At 31.5% G+C, this 14,717-nt stretch overlaps 1 protein-coding gene across 1 annotated transcript; it reads right to left on the reverse strand.

The window, feature by feature from the left end:
- Positions 1 to 9,244: 9,244 nt before the first annotated feature.
- On the reverse strand, positions 9,245 to 13,664 carry LOC133303687 (sulfite reductase [ferredoxin], chloroplastic). Its single transcript, XM_061503640.1, has 8 exons — positions 13,362 to 13,664; positions 12,100 to 12,879; positions 11,724 to 12,020; positions 11,054 to 11,251; positions 10,518 to 10,652; positions 10,313 to 10,429; positions 10,055 to 10,216; positions 9,245 to 9,929 (listed from the first exon to the last, which is right to left on the reverse strand). Exons 1-8 carry the CDS (start codon positions 13,536 to 13,538, stop codon positions 9,714 to 9,716), a joined length of 2,082 nt encoding a protein of 693 aa, XP_061359624.1. The 5' UTR covers positions 13,539 to 13,664; the 3' UTR covers positions 9,245 to 9,713.
- Positions 13,665 to 14,717: the final 1,053 nt, after the last annotated feature.

Consider the following 14,717-nt stretch of genomic DNA (forward strand, 5'->3'; position numbering starts at 1 on the left):
TTTTTCATGCAGTGGAACAAGATGATACTCAAAATAAGTGTTTGAAAAATAATCAAGATATATATAGAGAGATATATACACATGTAGAGAGAGAGAGAGAGAGAGAGAGAGAGAGAGAGAGGGTGGAGCTGAGAGGAGTAAAGAGGTAAAGAGGTGGAAGGCGTGCAACAACCTCGTGAAGTGGAAGAACAGAGATTTCAAATGAAAGGTGTGTGTGTTGTTAATGACATTGTTAATGTTATGTGTCTGTGTCTGTGTCTCTCTGTGTTTGTGTGCTTTTTGCCTCTATTTGTTTCCAACCTCCAACACTCCTTGTTTTTTGGGAATTTGAAAAAGACTTCTTGTTTATGTTTCTTTCCTCCTTTTTCCCAAAACAACCTTCTTTCCCTCACTCTTTTACATTATGATCATTAACATTTTGTCAACAAAATAAATTTCACATTGAAAATTTTATTTTATGAAGTTAAAACGATGTCGTTTTGGGATTATAAAATTAAAAAATTATAATAATAAAGATTAATATATTACTGCAATATATTATAATTATAAAAATATCTTAATTTTTATCCCAAAACAATCTCGGGCTGATGGAGAAATCATTTATCCATATGATGAAACATAATTGAATAATGGAAAAAGTGTGTGTCATTTTAAAGGAGATAAAATTGTGTCATTTTAAGAGATAGATAAAGGAGAAGAGAGAGTTGACAAAAAAAAATAAAGGTGCGAGTCTCACTTTTTATGAGAGTGAAATAACATAAATTGTATTATTTAAAAGGATAAACACTTTTCCATTGAATAATAGTTTCAACAATCATGTTATTAACCAATTTGTACGCAACTTAACATCAATACGTTTTTTTTTTTTTTTGTGTGTGTGTATAACATCAATATGTTTTTCAAAACTAAAGATATGGTAATGATCCCCTAAATTATATATTTCACGAGGTCACCTTTCTCTCTTTTTTTCCCTTATACTTACATTTTTCATATACAAAAAGCTATTATACGAATAGTATCCAAAAATATTTACATCTTATTTGTTTTTTTTAAATACAAAATATATTTGAAAGCCAAAAATAAAGTCAGTTTATACTCTAGCGATTTAGATATATGATAGGATTTATTTTTATTTTTGGGATAATATATAAGAAGATTCTATTTAGCCGTTGATGGTTTGCGTTGGGGCCGAAAAAATAAAGGGTGAGTTTTTATTCTGACTCATTTGCAGATTTTGTTCAGGAATTACATTTGAATAAGTTGACTGCCTTCGGATTCAAACTTTGTACACACTTCTATAACTCTTAGTAGAACTAAACAGAAAAAAAAAAAATTATAAACCTTAAAACGTGTGTATGTTGTTTAATAAAAAATTGCTGTACTATGTGTAAGATTATTAATTTATAATTACATACAAATTTTGATACATGGTACTTTACATAAATTTTGCAGTTAATATAAGAGTGGGAAAAAAAAAAACGAAAGAATGATAGCCTCATAGCCATATTTTATAGGAAAGACGAATAGAGAGAAAGAAGGACTTCAAAATAATATACTGTATGTCAGGTATAGATAAAAATTGGATAATACATAAGTTTTTGAATTATTTTTAACTTGGGATAATAATACTCGTATGTTATGATTGAACACAACTCCTCCCAAAACCTTAAGGATGTGTTTGGTACAGGAGAAATTTTTTGGTGACCGGGAATCATGATTAATGGGAATTCAGTAGAAATTGAGTTTACTTGGAATCTTACGAAAGATGTGTTTGGTTCGCCAAAATATTACCGGGAATACTTGGTAAAAATTACTGATTCCATATTTGGTTTAGAACGAAATATGACTTGGAATATGAGGTTATTTTACAAAAATAACCCCAAACTATTTTTACTTTTGTAATTGATAGATTGGGTCTAGATTTTTATGTGTATTGGAGTATTTTTGTCTCAAAATTTATTGTTGTGCTTTCCCTTTACTTGGTATTCTGATTGGTATTCCGAATTACCATATTATTTTTGGTAATCTGAATAGTGATTTTTCTTTATAAATCAAATTACCGGTAATCCTTGGATATCCGGGAATCGTAATTTATTCCTTCTACCAAACGTGGTAATTACATTTACCAAAGAAGGATTACCGGTAATCTTCTCCAAAAACTTGAACCAAACACCCCTTTCTTTCGTGCCAAAAATGAGTTTTAGATTCAGTAATGTTTTGGATTTATTTCACTTGCTATGTGTGCAACGGTGATTAAGACTTTTAATTCCTTTGTGCCCAGTTGGGTTTGTTAATTTATTTTTTGGCAGTAGCAATTGGGTTTGTTTGGTGTTGTATTTAATTAGCCCAAGCAAAAAAGCCCTACATTTGATTTTTCTTTTTTAAATGTATGGATTGATGATAAGCTTATCTAGCAAAAGCAAAACACAGTCTTAAAGTTGTAAAATTTAGAGTAAATATCATTTTTGGTCTTCAGAAAATTTCACGAGGCCCGTTTTAGTCTCTAGCAAATAAAAAGACTCATCGTGGTCCCTTAAAAATTCAAAAAGACCCATTTAGTTGAAATCGTGGTCCTCACAAATTCAAAAAAGAGCCATATTAGTCCTCAAAAGGACTAAAATGGGTCCAATTTAAATTTTTTAGGGACCACGATGGGTCTTTTTATTTGCTAGGGACTAAAACAGGCCTCGTGAAATTTTCTGAGGACCAAAAATGGTATTTACTCTAAAATTTATTAGGAGTACTAATATTCAAAATCTTTACACTATTTTAGTATTTTTTTTTTTAATAAAAAGGCATCTGTTTTTTTTTTCTGGTACTAAAAGAATGCAAGTAGTTTGTAGGAAGGTTTATATATGTTGCGTGATTATTACTCTTTCTAATTTATGTTTAATAATATTATTTTTTGAAAGAAAATTCCCAAAAATACATAGCATATTTTATAACACAGAATGTTAAGTAAATGAAAAATTTAAATATAAATATATTCACAATAAATTAGGGTTTTGTTAATGGGTTTTATGTTTATTATTTTACATAACATAACTTCACTTTCCTACACATTACACACACATTAAAGAGGTGGGGTTCACATGTTTTTTTCTCTTTCATCATTCACTTTCTCTCTCTCCATTATTGTGTAGTTGGAAAATTCACTTATATCATGTCACATAATATTAATAAAACCCTTTGTTAATATGTATATGGGTTTTATAAGAGTTATGTTGTAGGAAAAGTGATTCTGTTATGTTATAGAGATTCGTTTTGCGTGCCGAATTTTTTTTTATTTTTTTTTGTTTTTAAAAATTACGGGTCCCACAAAATGTTGTGTGTGTAAGAAAATTGTTGTGGTCATGTTAAATGATAGATACAAAACCCTATGTATATATAGAAGACATGTTTTAAAAAAATAAATTGTTAAATTAAAAGTATGTATATTTCAAACTTTTAATAAATTTTGCAGAATCTGGTGTTTGCTTGTACAGATTTCACTGTGGGGCATTTTGAAATTAGGAAACTTTGTCAGCGCATGTTTTGATGGGAATCACACATAATAAGGTGTTTGTCACTTATTGTCAGCTCCTCATTAATCAGTTAATAAATGGGATAATAAATATAACTGGTCCGTGCCGTCGAAGGTGAACCATTTTAGATTCTTATCTTAACTCTTACCATTTTTCAACACTCCCAATCTCACACTCTATCCATCAAGAAAATTTTACTGAAATGTACTGAATTTGTATTGCTATTGCAACAGTAGCACTAAAAATTTATTTATCTATCAATGAACAGCATGTAATGTAATGATATACTCCAACCTCATGTTTCCATGTTTACTTTTTTGTTCATTAGAGTTGATCAGTTTAGTTTATATAATCACCGTTTTTCGAGTTTAATACGGTTAGAATCTGAATTAATCTGTATTCATTGATAACCGGATAGTATACTATATAATTTATATAAAATAAATTAATTTATGTAACACGTGAATAATTTTACTTATTATCTATAATGTAATTTTTTTTTGTATAATAATTTTTTTTTTACTTTATATTTTTTGAAATTTAAACTTTGTTAAAGAAGTTAACCAAAAAAAAAAAATTGTGACAGAAATTTTTTTTATCCAACAACATTTTTTTATCGAAACCATCTTAAATTGACTCGATTGAGTGGAGTCAACTTGAATCGATATTTATGATTATTGCTATACGTTTTTATGCATAATTCCACGTACATTTTATCTGTGGAATACAACGTGCAATTATGTATTACTATTTTTGAAATTAGATAAAGTTAAATGAAATGCAACCATACGAAATGCATTAAGTTATCCTTTCTTTCTTGTCTTGTTGGTGTGTCTCGTGCACAACGGTGAGTGAGATTCTCTTGGGTTTATCGTACCCATTGTGATTGATTTGTTATCACTTTCAAAGAAGCCAAAAACCGCAGAAGGTTTCTTGAAAACTTGTAATAAAGACGCAGAGTAAGTAAGATACGCACCAATTGGTTTTAGCACAGCATGGTGATGGAACATGTATCGAAAACACAACTGTTTAACAACACTTCCAATTTCAACTGTTTTTGTCTTTACCACTAGCTCTGTTATATCATGGTTTTAAAATTTCTCTATTTTAGACCAGAGTTTGAATTTAGGTAGTGTGTTTGGTTGAAGATAAAATATTGATGGGAAAACTTAATGAAATTACAAAACTATCCTCGTAAAAATGAAATTGTTTTATTACATCCTTCGAACCATAATAGTGGTAAACTTGACATGTCATTCATCAGCTTTTTCACTTATCCGATTTTGAAGAGAAATTTCATATCTTCAAACGCTTTCTCAACCGTGAAGATATCCGATTTTTGGTCCTCTTCTTGGTTTGCTAGCTAGGAAAGCTCTTTGATGGGAAAAGAAACCGAAAACCTTCAACCAAACGTGATTTTATTAGATACCCACATGCACTTATCCATCTATATTTTCACTTCTCCCCAACCAAACACTACCTTAGGGAGATTATACGGTCCTTTAAAAGGATATCAGTATTTACTTGAATTCTCAAATATTTCTTAAATATTGCTTAATTATTACTATTATTTAGTTGATACCGTACTAATTTTATTTTATCATGATACCGTACTATTTTGAATATCAATGATACTGTCATTGCTGTGAAAGCACAAGTTAAACGGGAAATGAAAAAAGGACTATAAGTTTAAGGAAAAAATGTTTATACATAAGTTATTTGTATTTATTTTTAAAATAATGTCGTTTTGATATTGAAATCTTAAAAAATTATAAATATAAATATTATTATAATACTGAAATAAATTAAAATTACCAAAACACGATAATTTTTGCTTTTAAACGACGTCGTATTGAGCTTACTGTAGATAACTTATCTGTAATAACCGCAGAAAAAGTAAACTCTAAGTTTAATTTATTAATTAATTCCGTTTTGAAGAATTTCATGATTTTACCGTTACAAAGTGTACTATTATATATTGCCTTCATCAGATGAACAAGTTGAAAGGTGCCTAATTAATTAATAAACTTAAATTTCCAACAAATTTCAAGTTTTTTTTATTTTTTTATTGCTGCTTTAAATTTTATTATGACAGCAAATTTGCCTTGTGGCGTGACATCTTCCCAATGGGAGTATCCGAGAGAAGTCAATACAATGAATAGTAATTAAAAATTGTTTCTGTATATGCAAAGCACTTTTTGGCCAATACATTATTATCTTTACCTGCTTTTCTCTCACAGTGTATAAAATTATGTATATAATTAAAGTGAGATTTTTTTTTTGGACTTCTCAAGATTCCGCATATTGATCTTGGAGATATGACAAATATATATAGCTCACAGACTTCATAGTAAGATCAAGAGATACCATATTTTCCGAGATTTTTTATTATAAGGGATGAAAATAAAATATCAAAGTTATAGTATTATTAAGTAGATTGGTCTGCTAACTATATGTTACATTGCCCCGTAGACATTTACATTGCCCCTTATATGAACTTTCCCCAAGGACCTACTGGGGGAAGTAGTTTATTTCTAACAGATCTCTCATATGTGATTAGAGCCCGCAACATTAGATCTCTTTAGTAGGCGTTTGATATAGGAGATAATTTTTTTTATTGAAAAAAAAAAGATTTCTAAGAATATGGTAAGAAATTATTTTTCCTGAGAAAGTAACGAAAATGTATTTGGTAGGTCAAAATTTTGTCGAAAAAGTTGGGTTAATTTTATTGATGCACGTTTGATTGATTGTAAAATATTGATGGGAATTTAAACCAAAATTACCAAATTATCCATCAACCGAAATTACCAAAATTGGATTAATTCATACATAAATATATGTTTCAGTATTTTATAAATCTTTATTTTTATACATTTTTTCTTCTACCCATCGTTAATAACTAGTAATTCATCAGCCACTAATGAGGGCATTTTTGTCTCAAAACGATAAAAGTGGGATTTTTTTTAGGAGTGTGTAGTTGAAAATAGGAATATTGTGGAAATTTTTATCCTCGTAATTTTTTTCATTTCTTCGTACCAAACATGGTAAAAAAAACTTCCCCACCACACTTTTCCATTATTCCAACCAAAATACTCATAACAAACATCTCCTTAGTTCTTGTTACGACTTTTGCCTTCGTATTATACTATTAATACTAATAGTGTATTATTATTAGGGAAGAGTATTTGTCATTTTAAATGACATAACACTCTGTCCTTTTAATAGAGAGACAGTTGGTAACTTGGCGCTGAGTTAGTGGAGTTGAATATGTGTTCGATTCCCGCTGAATGCATTCTTGGGGAGGGGACTGAACCTTTAGCCATCATTGTTCCCCCGCACTCCGGATTAGTCCCATAGCCGGCTCAAAGAGTCGAAGCTCGTGGGGATACCGGAGGGAGCCAACTCGTCTCAAAGAGATAATTAGGGTTGAGTAACTCCAAAAAAAAAAAAAAGACAGACACAAAAATATTTTTTTATTTAAATTTTAAATTAAAAAAAAACCACTCACTTTCTCTCTCCCATGATTTCCACTTTTCTGTGTCTATCTTTCTCCTAAAATGACATAACTTATATCATTTAAAATGAAAAACAACAACCCCTTATTATTATTATAAAAATATTATTTTATATAAATATAGAAAAATAACATTATTTATATGTATAATAATATTAAAGTTTAGGGAGCTGAGAACACCAATCCTCACGTTAACTTCAATCGCCCATGCGCGCATGTATTTAAAATAGAATTGGATATCGATACCAACTAGTCTAAATTAGTTGAAATTCGATTAAGTTAACCTGTGCATACTTCATACAATTCAACAATTTGACTATTGATTTTATTAATTTTTTTAAAACAAAAAATCAACATTTTTGTACAAATTTCATTGATGTTAATATATTCCATATTGATGTATGTGAGTTATTCTTATTATATCATCCGATTCGACTAACTGATTTAAATAGTTGGATTACTTAAATCTAAACTGAAAGTCTCATTGTTTTATTAGCCAATAAACAAGAAGAAACCTGTGTATAATTAAAGAAAACTAATGTTCTTACTAATATACTTTTGTAAGCCCCATAAACAACGCCTCCCAAGCAAAAGAAAAAAAAAAACAGAGAAATTTCAATGAGAGTGCAGATGGCATAATTTCATATTGGTGTTTCTTCAATCGTCTTAAAAACTATTAGCCTAAAAGGTGGCATTTGGCTCAGTTCGAGAACATCTACAGTATTATAGTTGCACTAAATAAGTATACATTATATATTTTTTGGAATACATAAGTATAATATTAAAAAAAAAATTCTTAAACATTCGGACCGTACCCCAGTACCAATATATTTCATAGATATGGTAGCCATTAATGTTTAAATAATCTAACGGCTATGCTTATGAATTTTTAAATATTTATTAAAAAAACCAGCATTTAATATGTTTGATTGAAGTCTAACACTGGAACTCCTGTAAGCGCTCCGGAACCTAAGCGTGTATTTCAGTATTTGGAAGAAAGTGTACAAATCTAATTTAATTTATTTTTTGTAAGCTGTACAAATTTAATTTTAATGGTGTTGATTTTGTGAAATAATTTTTAATGAGAAAAGTTATACTTACAACTTCTTTTTTTTACAATATCTTACAACCATATCTTAATACCGTTGATTTCCGTCAATCAACGGTTATCATTTATTATGAATTAATAATTAATTAATGAGTTTAATTTGCGAAAATCATAACCGTTGATTGACAGAAATAAACAGTATTAAGATATGATTGTAAAAGGTTGTTAAAAAAAAAGTTGTAAATATAACTTTTCTCATTTTTAATTAAAGGTAAATTTAATTTAAAATGATTTATATTTAAAAAACTTTATCTTAAAAGCAAATTATTGGTAAAACTTAATATAAAATTCTATATTCAACACAACTTTTTTTTTTTCATTTTTAATGAAACGGAACAAACTTGATTTTAGTTAAAAATAAGCAAACATATATTTTCTTTTCTTTTTCTTTTTCCAAATCATATTTCCGTTTGCAAGACTAGAAGTGAAGTATGGAGACGTAAATCCAAACTATGTAGCACCGATACCGACACGTGACACGATACGACACGACACTCCAACTCGTAAATTCTAAAAAATATTAGATTTCGACATGTTAGGACACGTTTTGATATCAAATAATATTTTTAATTTATGTAGTGTATATTATATTTAATATTCAATAATTTAACAAAAAAATAAAATTAAACTTAAAATATTCATCAATTTTGCAAAGAAACATAAGATATCCTAAATATTTATATTAAATGATAATTGTAATCCAACGAATCTAATAGTTGGAACTAAAAACTCAACGCAACGCAACCTTTGAATTTTTTTTGAATTTATATAACGCGTGTTGGAGTGTCAAAAAGTGTAAGACACGACACGTTAGAGTTTTTGAAATGTTGGTGCTTCCTAGAATCCAAACATACAGTCAGTTGGCAATTTCCCTCATCCCGGCTCCTGATTATGTACTAAAAACAATTAAGAGAACCTTGAAACAAAATGCTTACACTCAGTTCGGATTGGAAAAAAGGGACAATTACTAAATAAAAATTCGGATGAAGGAGTGATATGTGGTAATTCTATTAAAAAAATTCTTTTATGCGCGAATTCATTTGCTATAATAATAAAATAAAATAAAAAACTGAACAAGTAAACATAAATATAGGGGGATCATGATAAATGAAATCCTTCTATTCTAGGCTCTAGCCCAACCACATCAAATGTTTCCCAGATGCACCACAATCTGTAGTTAATCACTAATTAACCAGATTACAATAAACAAATCCCGGTTAATTAACTTCATTGGAGCAAGAACAAAGCTGAAAGAAAGGATTACCTAACAGGATAAATTGTTGTGTTTGGGGGGTGGGGGGTAAGTTGTTAACACCCAAAATTCGATACAGAAATGATAGAAAGCCTTATTTTGTGTTCCGAAAAACTTATAATCAAAATCATGTACCAAGAGTTACTAGCTGAAAGCTGTTTAGGATAAAAGTTAATAAAAAAAAAATACCCAAGCATTAATTCAGTCCACCCCCACGGTTACCACAAAGTAACAGCAAAGAGAGTTATGTTCAGTCGTCTATCCATATTTCCAGTCAACCAAAAAGCAACATCACAAACGTCTTCCTTGTCCAAGTCAATAAAATGATTCACCTTTTCCATTTTGGTTGGAAGCAACAAAATTGCGGATAACTTCCATGGCCAGCTGATGAGCACTCTTATTTTGAAGCTTTGCTAATTCATCCACTGCTTCGTATGTCTCCTTGTCGGCAAAAAGCTTGAGGTTGTAGCGTGCTGGTGCTACTACTGGACCATCCCATTTCTCAACAAGTTCTTTAAGCTTTTCAAATCCCTGGAAACAGAAAATGGTGTCACTTTGGCCAAAATCCACCTATCACTTAATAAGCATTTTAAAGATTAAAGAATTAATAGAAATGGCTCAGAGATGCAAATAAAAAGCATAAAGTAAAAACTCACCATGCGGCTTGTGAAGTCACCGAATGATTCTTCTTTAGATTGACGCTTTTGCTTCCAGTAATAAAACAAAGGCTCCAGAACTTTTTCCAGGTCTTGAAGCTTCACCTTGTCCATGAAACTTTGAGCTAATGACGTTTGATTCTTGTTTCCTCCAAGCCAAATCTGTATCAGAAGGTAAAAAATAAAAAGTGAACATGATAGAATTTTGGAATTTTCTACTTTAAGTGGGTTGAGCCGTTGAGCCACTGAATAACATACCTGATAGCTATTCGGGCCATCACCAACCAGTCCAAGTTCGGCCATGTATGGTCTAGCACAGCCATTAGGGCAGCCAGTTATCCTTACAACTACAAACTCGTTATACTTTAAACCAACCTGAATGGCAGACAGATAATCATAAAGTATCCTGATCAGTGATCTCCATCAAAACAATACTGTCATATACTTCTATCTGCAGCAATACCTTCTCAAAAACAGCACGAATCCGCTTAAGAATGTTTGGTATCCCACGTTCAGCTTCAGTAATTGCCAGTGGACATAATGGGAAAGCAGGGCATGCCATTGCCGTTATATTGAGGGGATCTACAAATCTAGGTTGCTGTTCACAGCAAAACAGGTAATTATGATAGGCACTAATAATGAAAAATTGTATAAACAGAAACAAAAGTAAGGACGAGATCTATAACGAAAAATTGTATAAACAAAAAAAAAAAATTCTAACATTCCTTAGTCCTGCCCATAAAAAAATAGCAGCAGCTAATCAGATCTATAACACCTAAAAATTACAAAATGTTATCTTTGCGATAATGATATAAATGCAACACACTAGAACTACTTTGAGTTTATGACCTCTAAATGAAAAACACAATGTATGGTTGTCAAGCAATGTCAAGTGTCAACTATGCAGGGACGAGTGAATTAGGTAAATAATTTTTTAACAAAGATAGTTTAAGACAGAAAACAATTAGGTTATAATACGTAAACATGAAAACATCTCACCAGCAGACCAGCTTGAGCAAGAGTCGTTGTGATGGGACGCTTCCATGCAGCACGAATATCAGTCAAGATGATGTTCTGATTTGGAGTGATCCGAACATTCAAATTATACTTCTCAATAACCTCCCTCAATGTCTTTTTCATTTTTCCACCAACACGACCATTATCAACATGAAGCCCACAAAATAAACTGCCATCACCCTGGAAGATGAGATCCAACAAATGAACCCATATACCATAAGAGTGCGGAACTATATTTTAGTTAATGACATATCACCAAAGAATGAACCAACTATAGATTGCTTAACCACATAAAAGGGAGATATGGCTGTGGTTCTTTCACATAGTAAAATCTACAAAGCATCAAAATATCAAAATTAACTATAATCTTCATTTACCTAATCTTCCATATATTTTGTAAATTTATACGTTATACCTAGCATACCTTTTCAGGAAAAACAAAATTGATACAGTTGTACGATTTGCAATTGCAGGTAAGATGGCAAGTATAAAGGCCCATTGTCACCATATCATCTATTGGAATCATAAATAGACATTAAGCTGTTAAAATCTACATCACTATGAATGCTGTGCATCGACAAACAATAATACGAAGTATATCCACAAGCAGGCATAAAGACATCGATATTATTCATTCATCTGGAGAACCAACCTGCTGATGCCATCCAAGATAACTTTTAAATTCCCACTCCGGCAATTTGCGGAAAGGTTCAAATTTCTTGCCATAATATTGCTCAACTACACTTCTGAACTTTTCAATTCCCCAAGAGCTGATTAAATATTTCATTCTACTATACTTGCGGTCATCTCTTCTCCCATTTTCTCGTTGGGTAACAACAATTGCTTTCACTGCATACAAAATATCCTCTTTTGGTACATAACCCAATGGTTCAGCCAAGCGGGCAAAAGTGGTTTCCAACCTATGTGTTCTTCCCATTCCACCACCAACCTGCAAGAATAATTACAACATCCCAGTTAGAATAATGGCAGAAAAACTTTCACTTAACTGTTTTTTAAATCCATCTTACATATATGTTGAACCCTTGAGGCTCCCCATTATCATCAGTAACAACAACAACACCAATATCATTTGTGAGAATATCCACTGAGTTATCAGTTGGCACCGTTACAGCAATTTTAAATTTCCTTGGCAAGAACTGAGCTCCATAGATGGGCTCAGGTGAATCTGGGAAGTTTGTGCCATGAGAATTGTCATTTCGTGCCCGAGTTACTTCAGGTGGTTCTGATGACATAATCCTTTCTCCATCAACCCAAATATCATAGTAAAAACCAGACTGGGGAGTCAGGAGTGCAGCAAGGTTTTCTGCAGTTTGTTGAGCAAAGAGGTAGTCTTTTCTTACAAGCGGAGCAGCAGGAGCAAGTACATTTCTGTTTAGGTCACCACACGCACCAAGAGACGAGCCCATATTGCGAATAATGGTGCTCATTACTGTTTTAAGGTCCTTCTTGACAACACCATGGAGCTGAAACGTTTGTCTGGTGGTCAAACGAAGTGTCCCGATTCCAAACTGGTCAGCAAGATCATCCATTGTCAAGTAAAGTTGGTTCGAAACTTTCCCACAAGGGTTCTTAGTACGTATCATGAACGAATAGGTTCTCGAACCACGTTCGTCTCTATTGTACTGTTGATAGCTACCATGAAACTTGATCATTTGTGTGGCAGGCTCATTTATATTAGGTGCATCCGTCAACAACTCCTCATTAAGAGGATATCTTATGTAATTACTTTGTTCTTTGAATATTTCAACTTTGCTGCGCTTCTCAGTGGCAGTCTCAGTCTTTGCAGGCTACAAAGAAATTGCAAGCACAACAACTTATCAAAATGGGATTCCATATTCCATATTCCAGAGTCTAGCTACCACCATATAATTAATCAGATGAAAATCTGAATTATCTTTTTTTTTAAAAAAAAAAAGAAAAGAATAAAAATATTATATCTCTTTAAAATATTAACGGAACTGAATATGTTCATCAATCCAACTTTGGCTACAGAGTAACTGAAGTTGGAGAAAAAGGCACCAAAAAATCAATAATTCGAGATAAATCACAAAGCAGGAACCTCCAACCAATAATGAATAGATAAATAAATAAAGCAAAAGAGAGTAAAATTTCAAGTGATTTTTGTTCTATTGTTGCAAAAAGAAAAAAAAAAATGATTTATCATCACTCACGATTTTTGAGGTTCCACACAGAGTGCATCAGTAAAGCGAAATTAAAAAATTCAAAAAAAAGAAGAAGAAGAAAATGAAGTAGAAGTAAACTGAGAAACCGTGGAGACAGCTCGTATGAGTGAGAGGGAGCGAGTGGCTGAAGGGACCGAAAGGGCATTGCGAGCGAGAGATGATGCTGATGCTGATGCAGACCTCAATCCATGAAAGCTCGGGATCTGAACCCTGGGGTCCTTGAGCGTAGCTGTGCTCGCAGCTGCTCCAAACGACGTCGTCATGTATGTGAAGAGAAAAGAACAAAGGGAAAATTGGAAGAAGAAGAAGAAGATGATGAAGATGAAGAGGGTTTTTCTGTTGAGACTTAATAATAATATTAATAGAGAAATGAGAGATTCTCCCTTCAATTAATTGAGTAGGCGAAAACCAAACTTAGCTTTGTTTCTACTGGATTATATAATATCTGGTGGTGTGTCACGTGCCTCCCACGAGAACGTTTTCAAAGTTATATTCGCTTTCTTTGTATGAGGAATGTCTGAGACGCGCACACCCACCACGCTCCCATTCTCTCCTCTGCTACCCTACCACGCCTCCGAACTGCTAATTGAAATTTAATTTTTATGCTTGGATTAAATTTTGTATAAACTATAATTTAATTTTGTTTAAATGAATTATCATATTTCAAATATATCCAAGATTATGTGTATTTTGTTTTAATAATTTTTCTTTATTATGGTTACTTTTAATAAATGAAAATAATTAACAGTAAGATCTTCAATTCCCACCATTAAATTTAAATTCATTGCAAAAATTTAAACTATGAGTTAGTTATTAACAAGGGCTTCATCAATCGATCCAAACTGATTCAAATCGCGGTGATCGAACCGAAAAACTGAATAAACCTAAAATCGAAAAATCGAAAATCGGAAAACAATCGCAAATTTTAATTAGATTGGATCGGTTTTTGGATGGATTGATGAAAACCGATCAAATCCAAACCGATCCAATATATTAATTTCCCTCTTCCTACTTGGATCTTTCCCTAATCATAGCCTAAAAATTTCTAAACTCAAGACTCATTAACCCATCAATTAAACCGAAGAAAAAATTAAGTCACATTTCTTTAGCAAAATTTTATCTTTGTAGAGCTTCATATTTCATTGTCCAAAAAAAGCACTATATTATAGTTTACCAATGGTTTTGTATTTAAAAAAAAAATTACAAAACCAATATATACAAAAGATGTTATTTGCACAATAATCATAAAATAAATTTTATAATTTTCAAAAAATCGAAAACGGATCCAATCCAAATCGAAAAAAATTGGTTTGGATCGGATCGAATTGAAAAAAAATTCAAACCGAATGGATGATTATATGATCAAACCGAAGGAATTGGATTGGATGATTTTTGCTTCCAAAACCGATCCAATCCAGACTGCGAACACCCCTATAATTATG

The sequence above is a fragment of the Gastrolobium bilobum genome, unplaced genomic scaffold, assembly GCF_033153095.1.
Source record: "Gastrolobium bilobum isolate Gb01-03AN ecotype WA unplaced genomic scaffold, APGP_CSIRO_Gbil_v1 utg3235, whole genome shotgun sequence".
Classification (NCBI taxonomy): Eukaryota; Viridiplantae; Streptophyta; class Magnoliopsida; order Fabales; family Fabaceae; genus Gastrolobium; species Gastrolobium bilobum.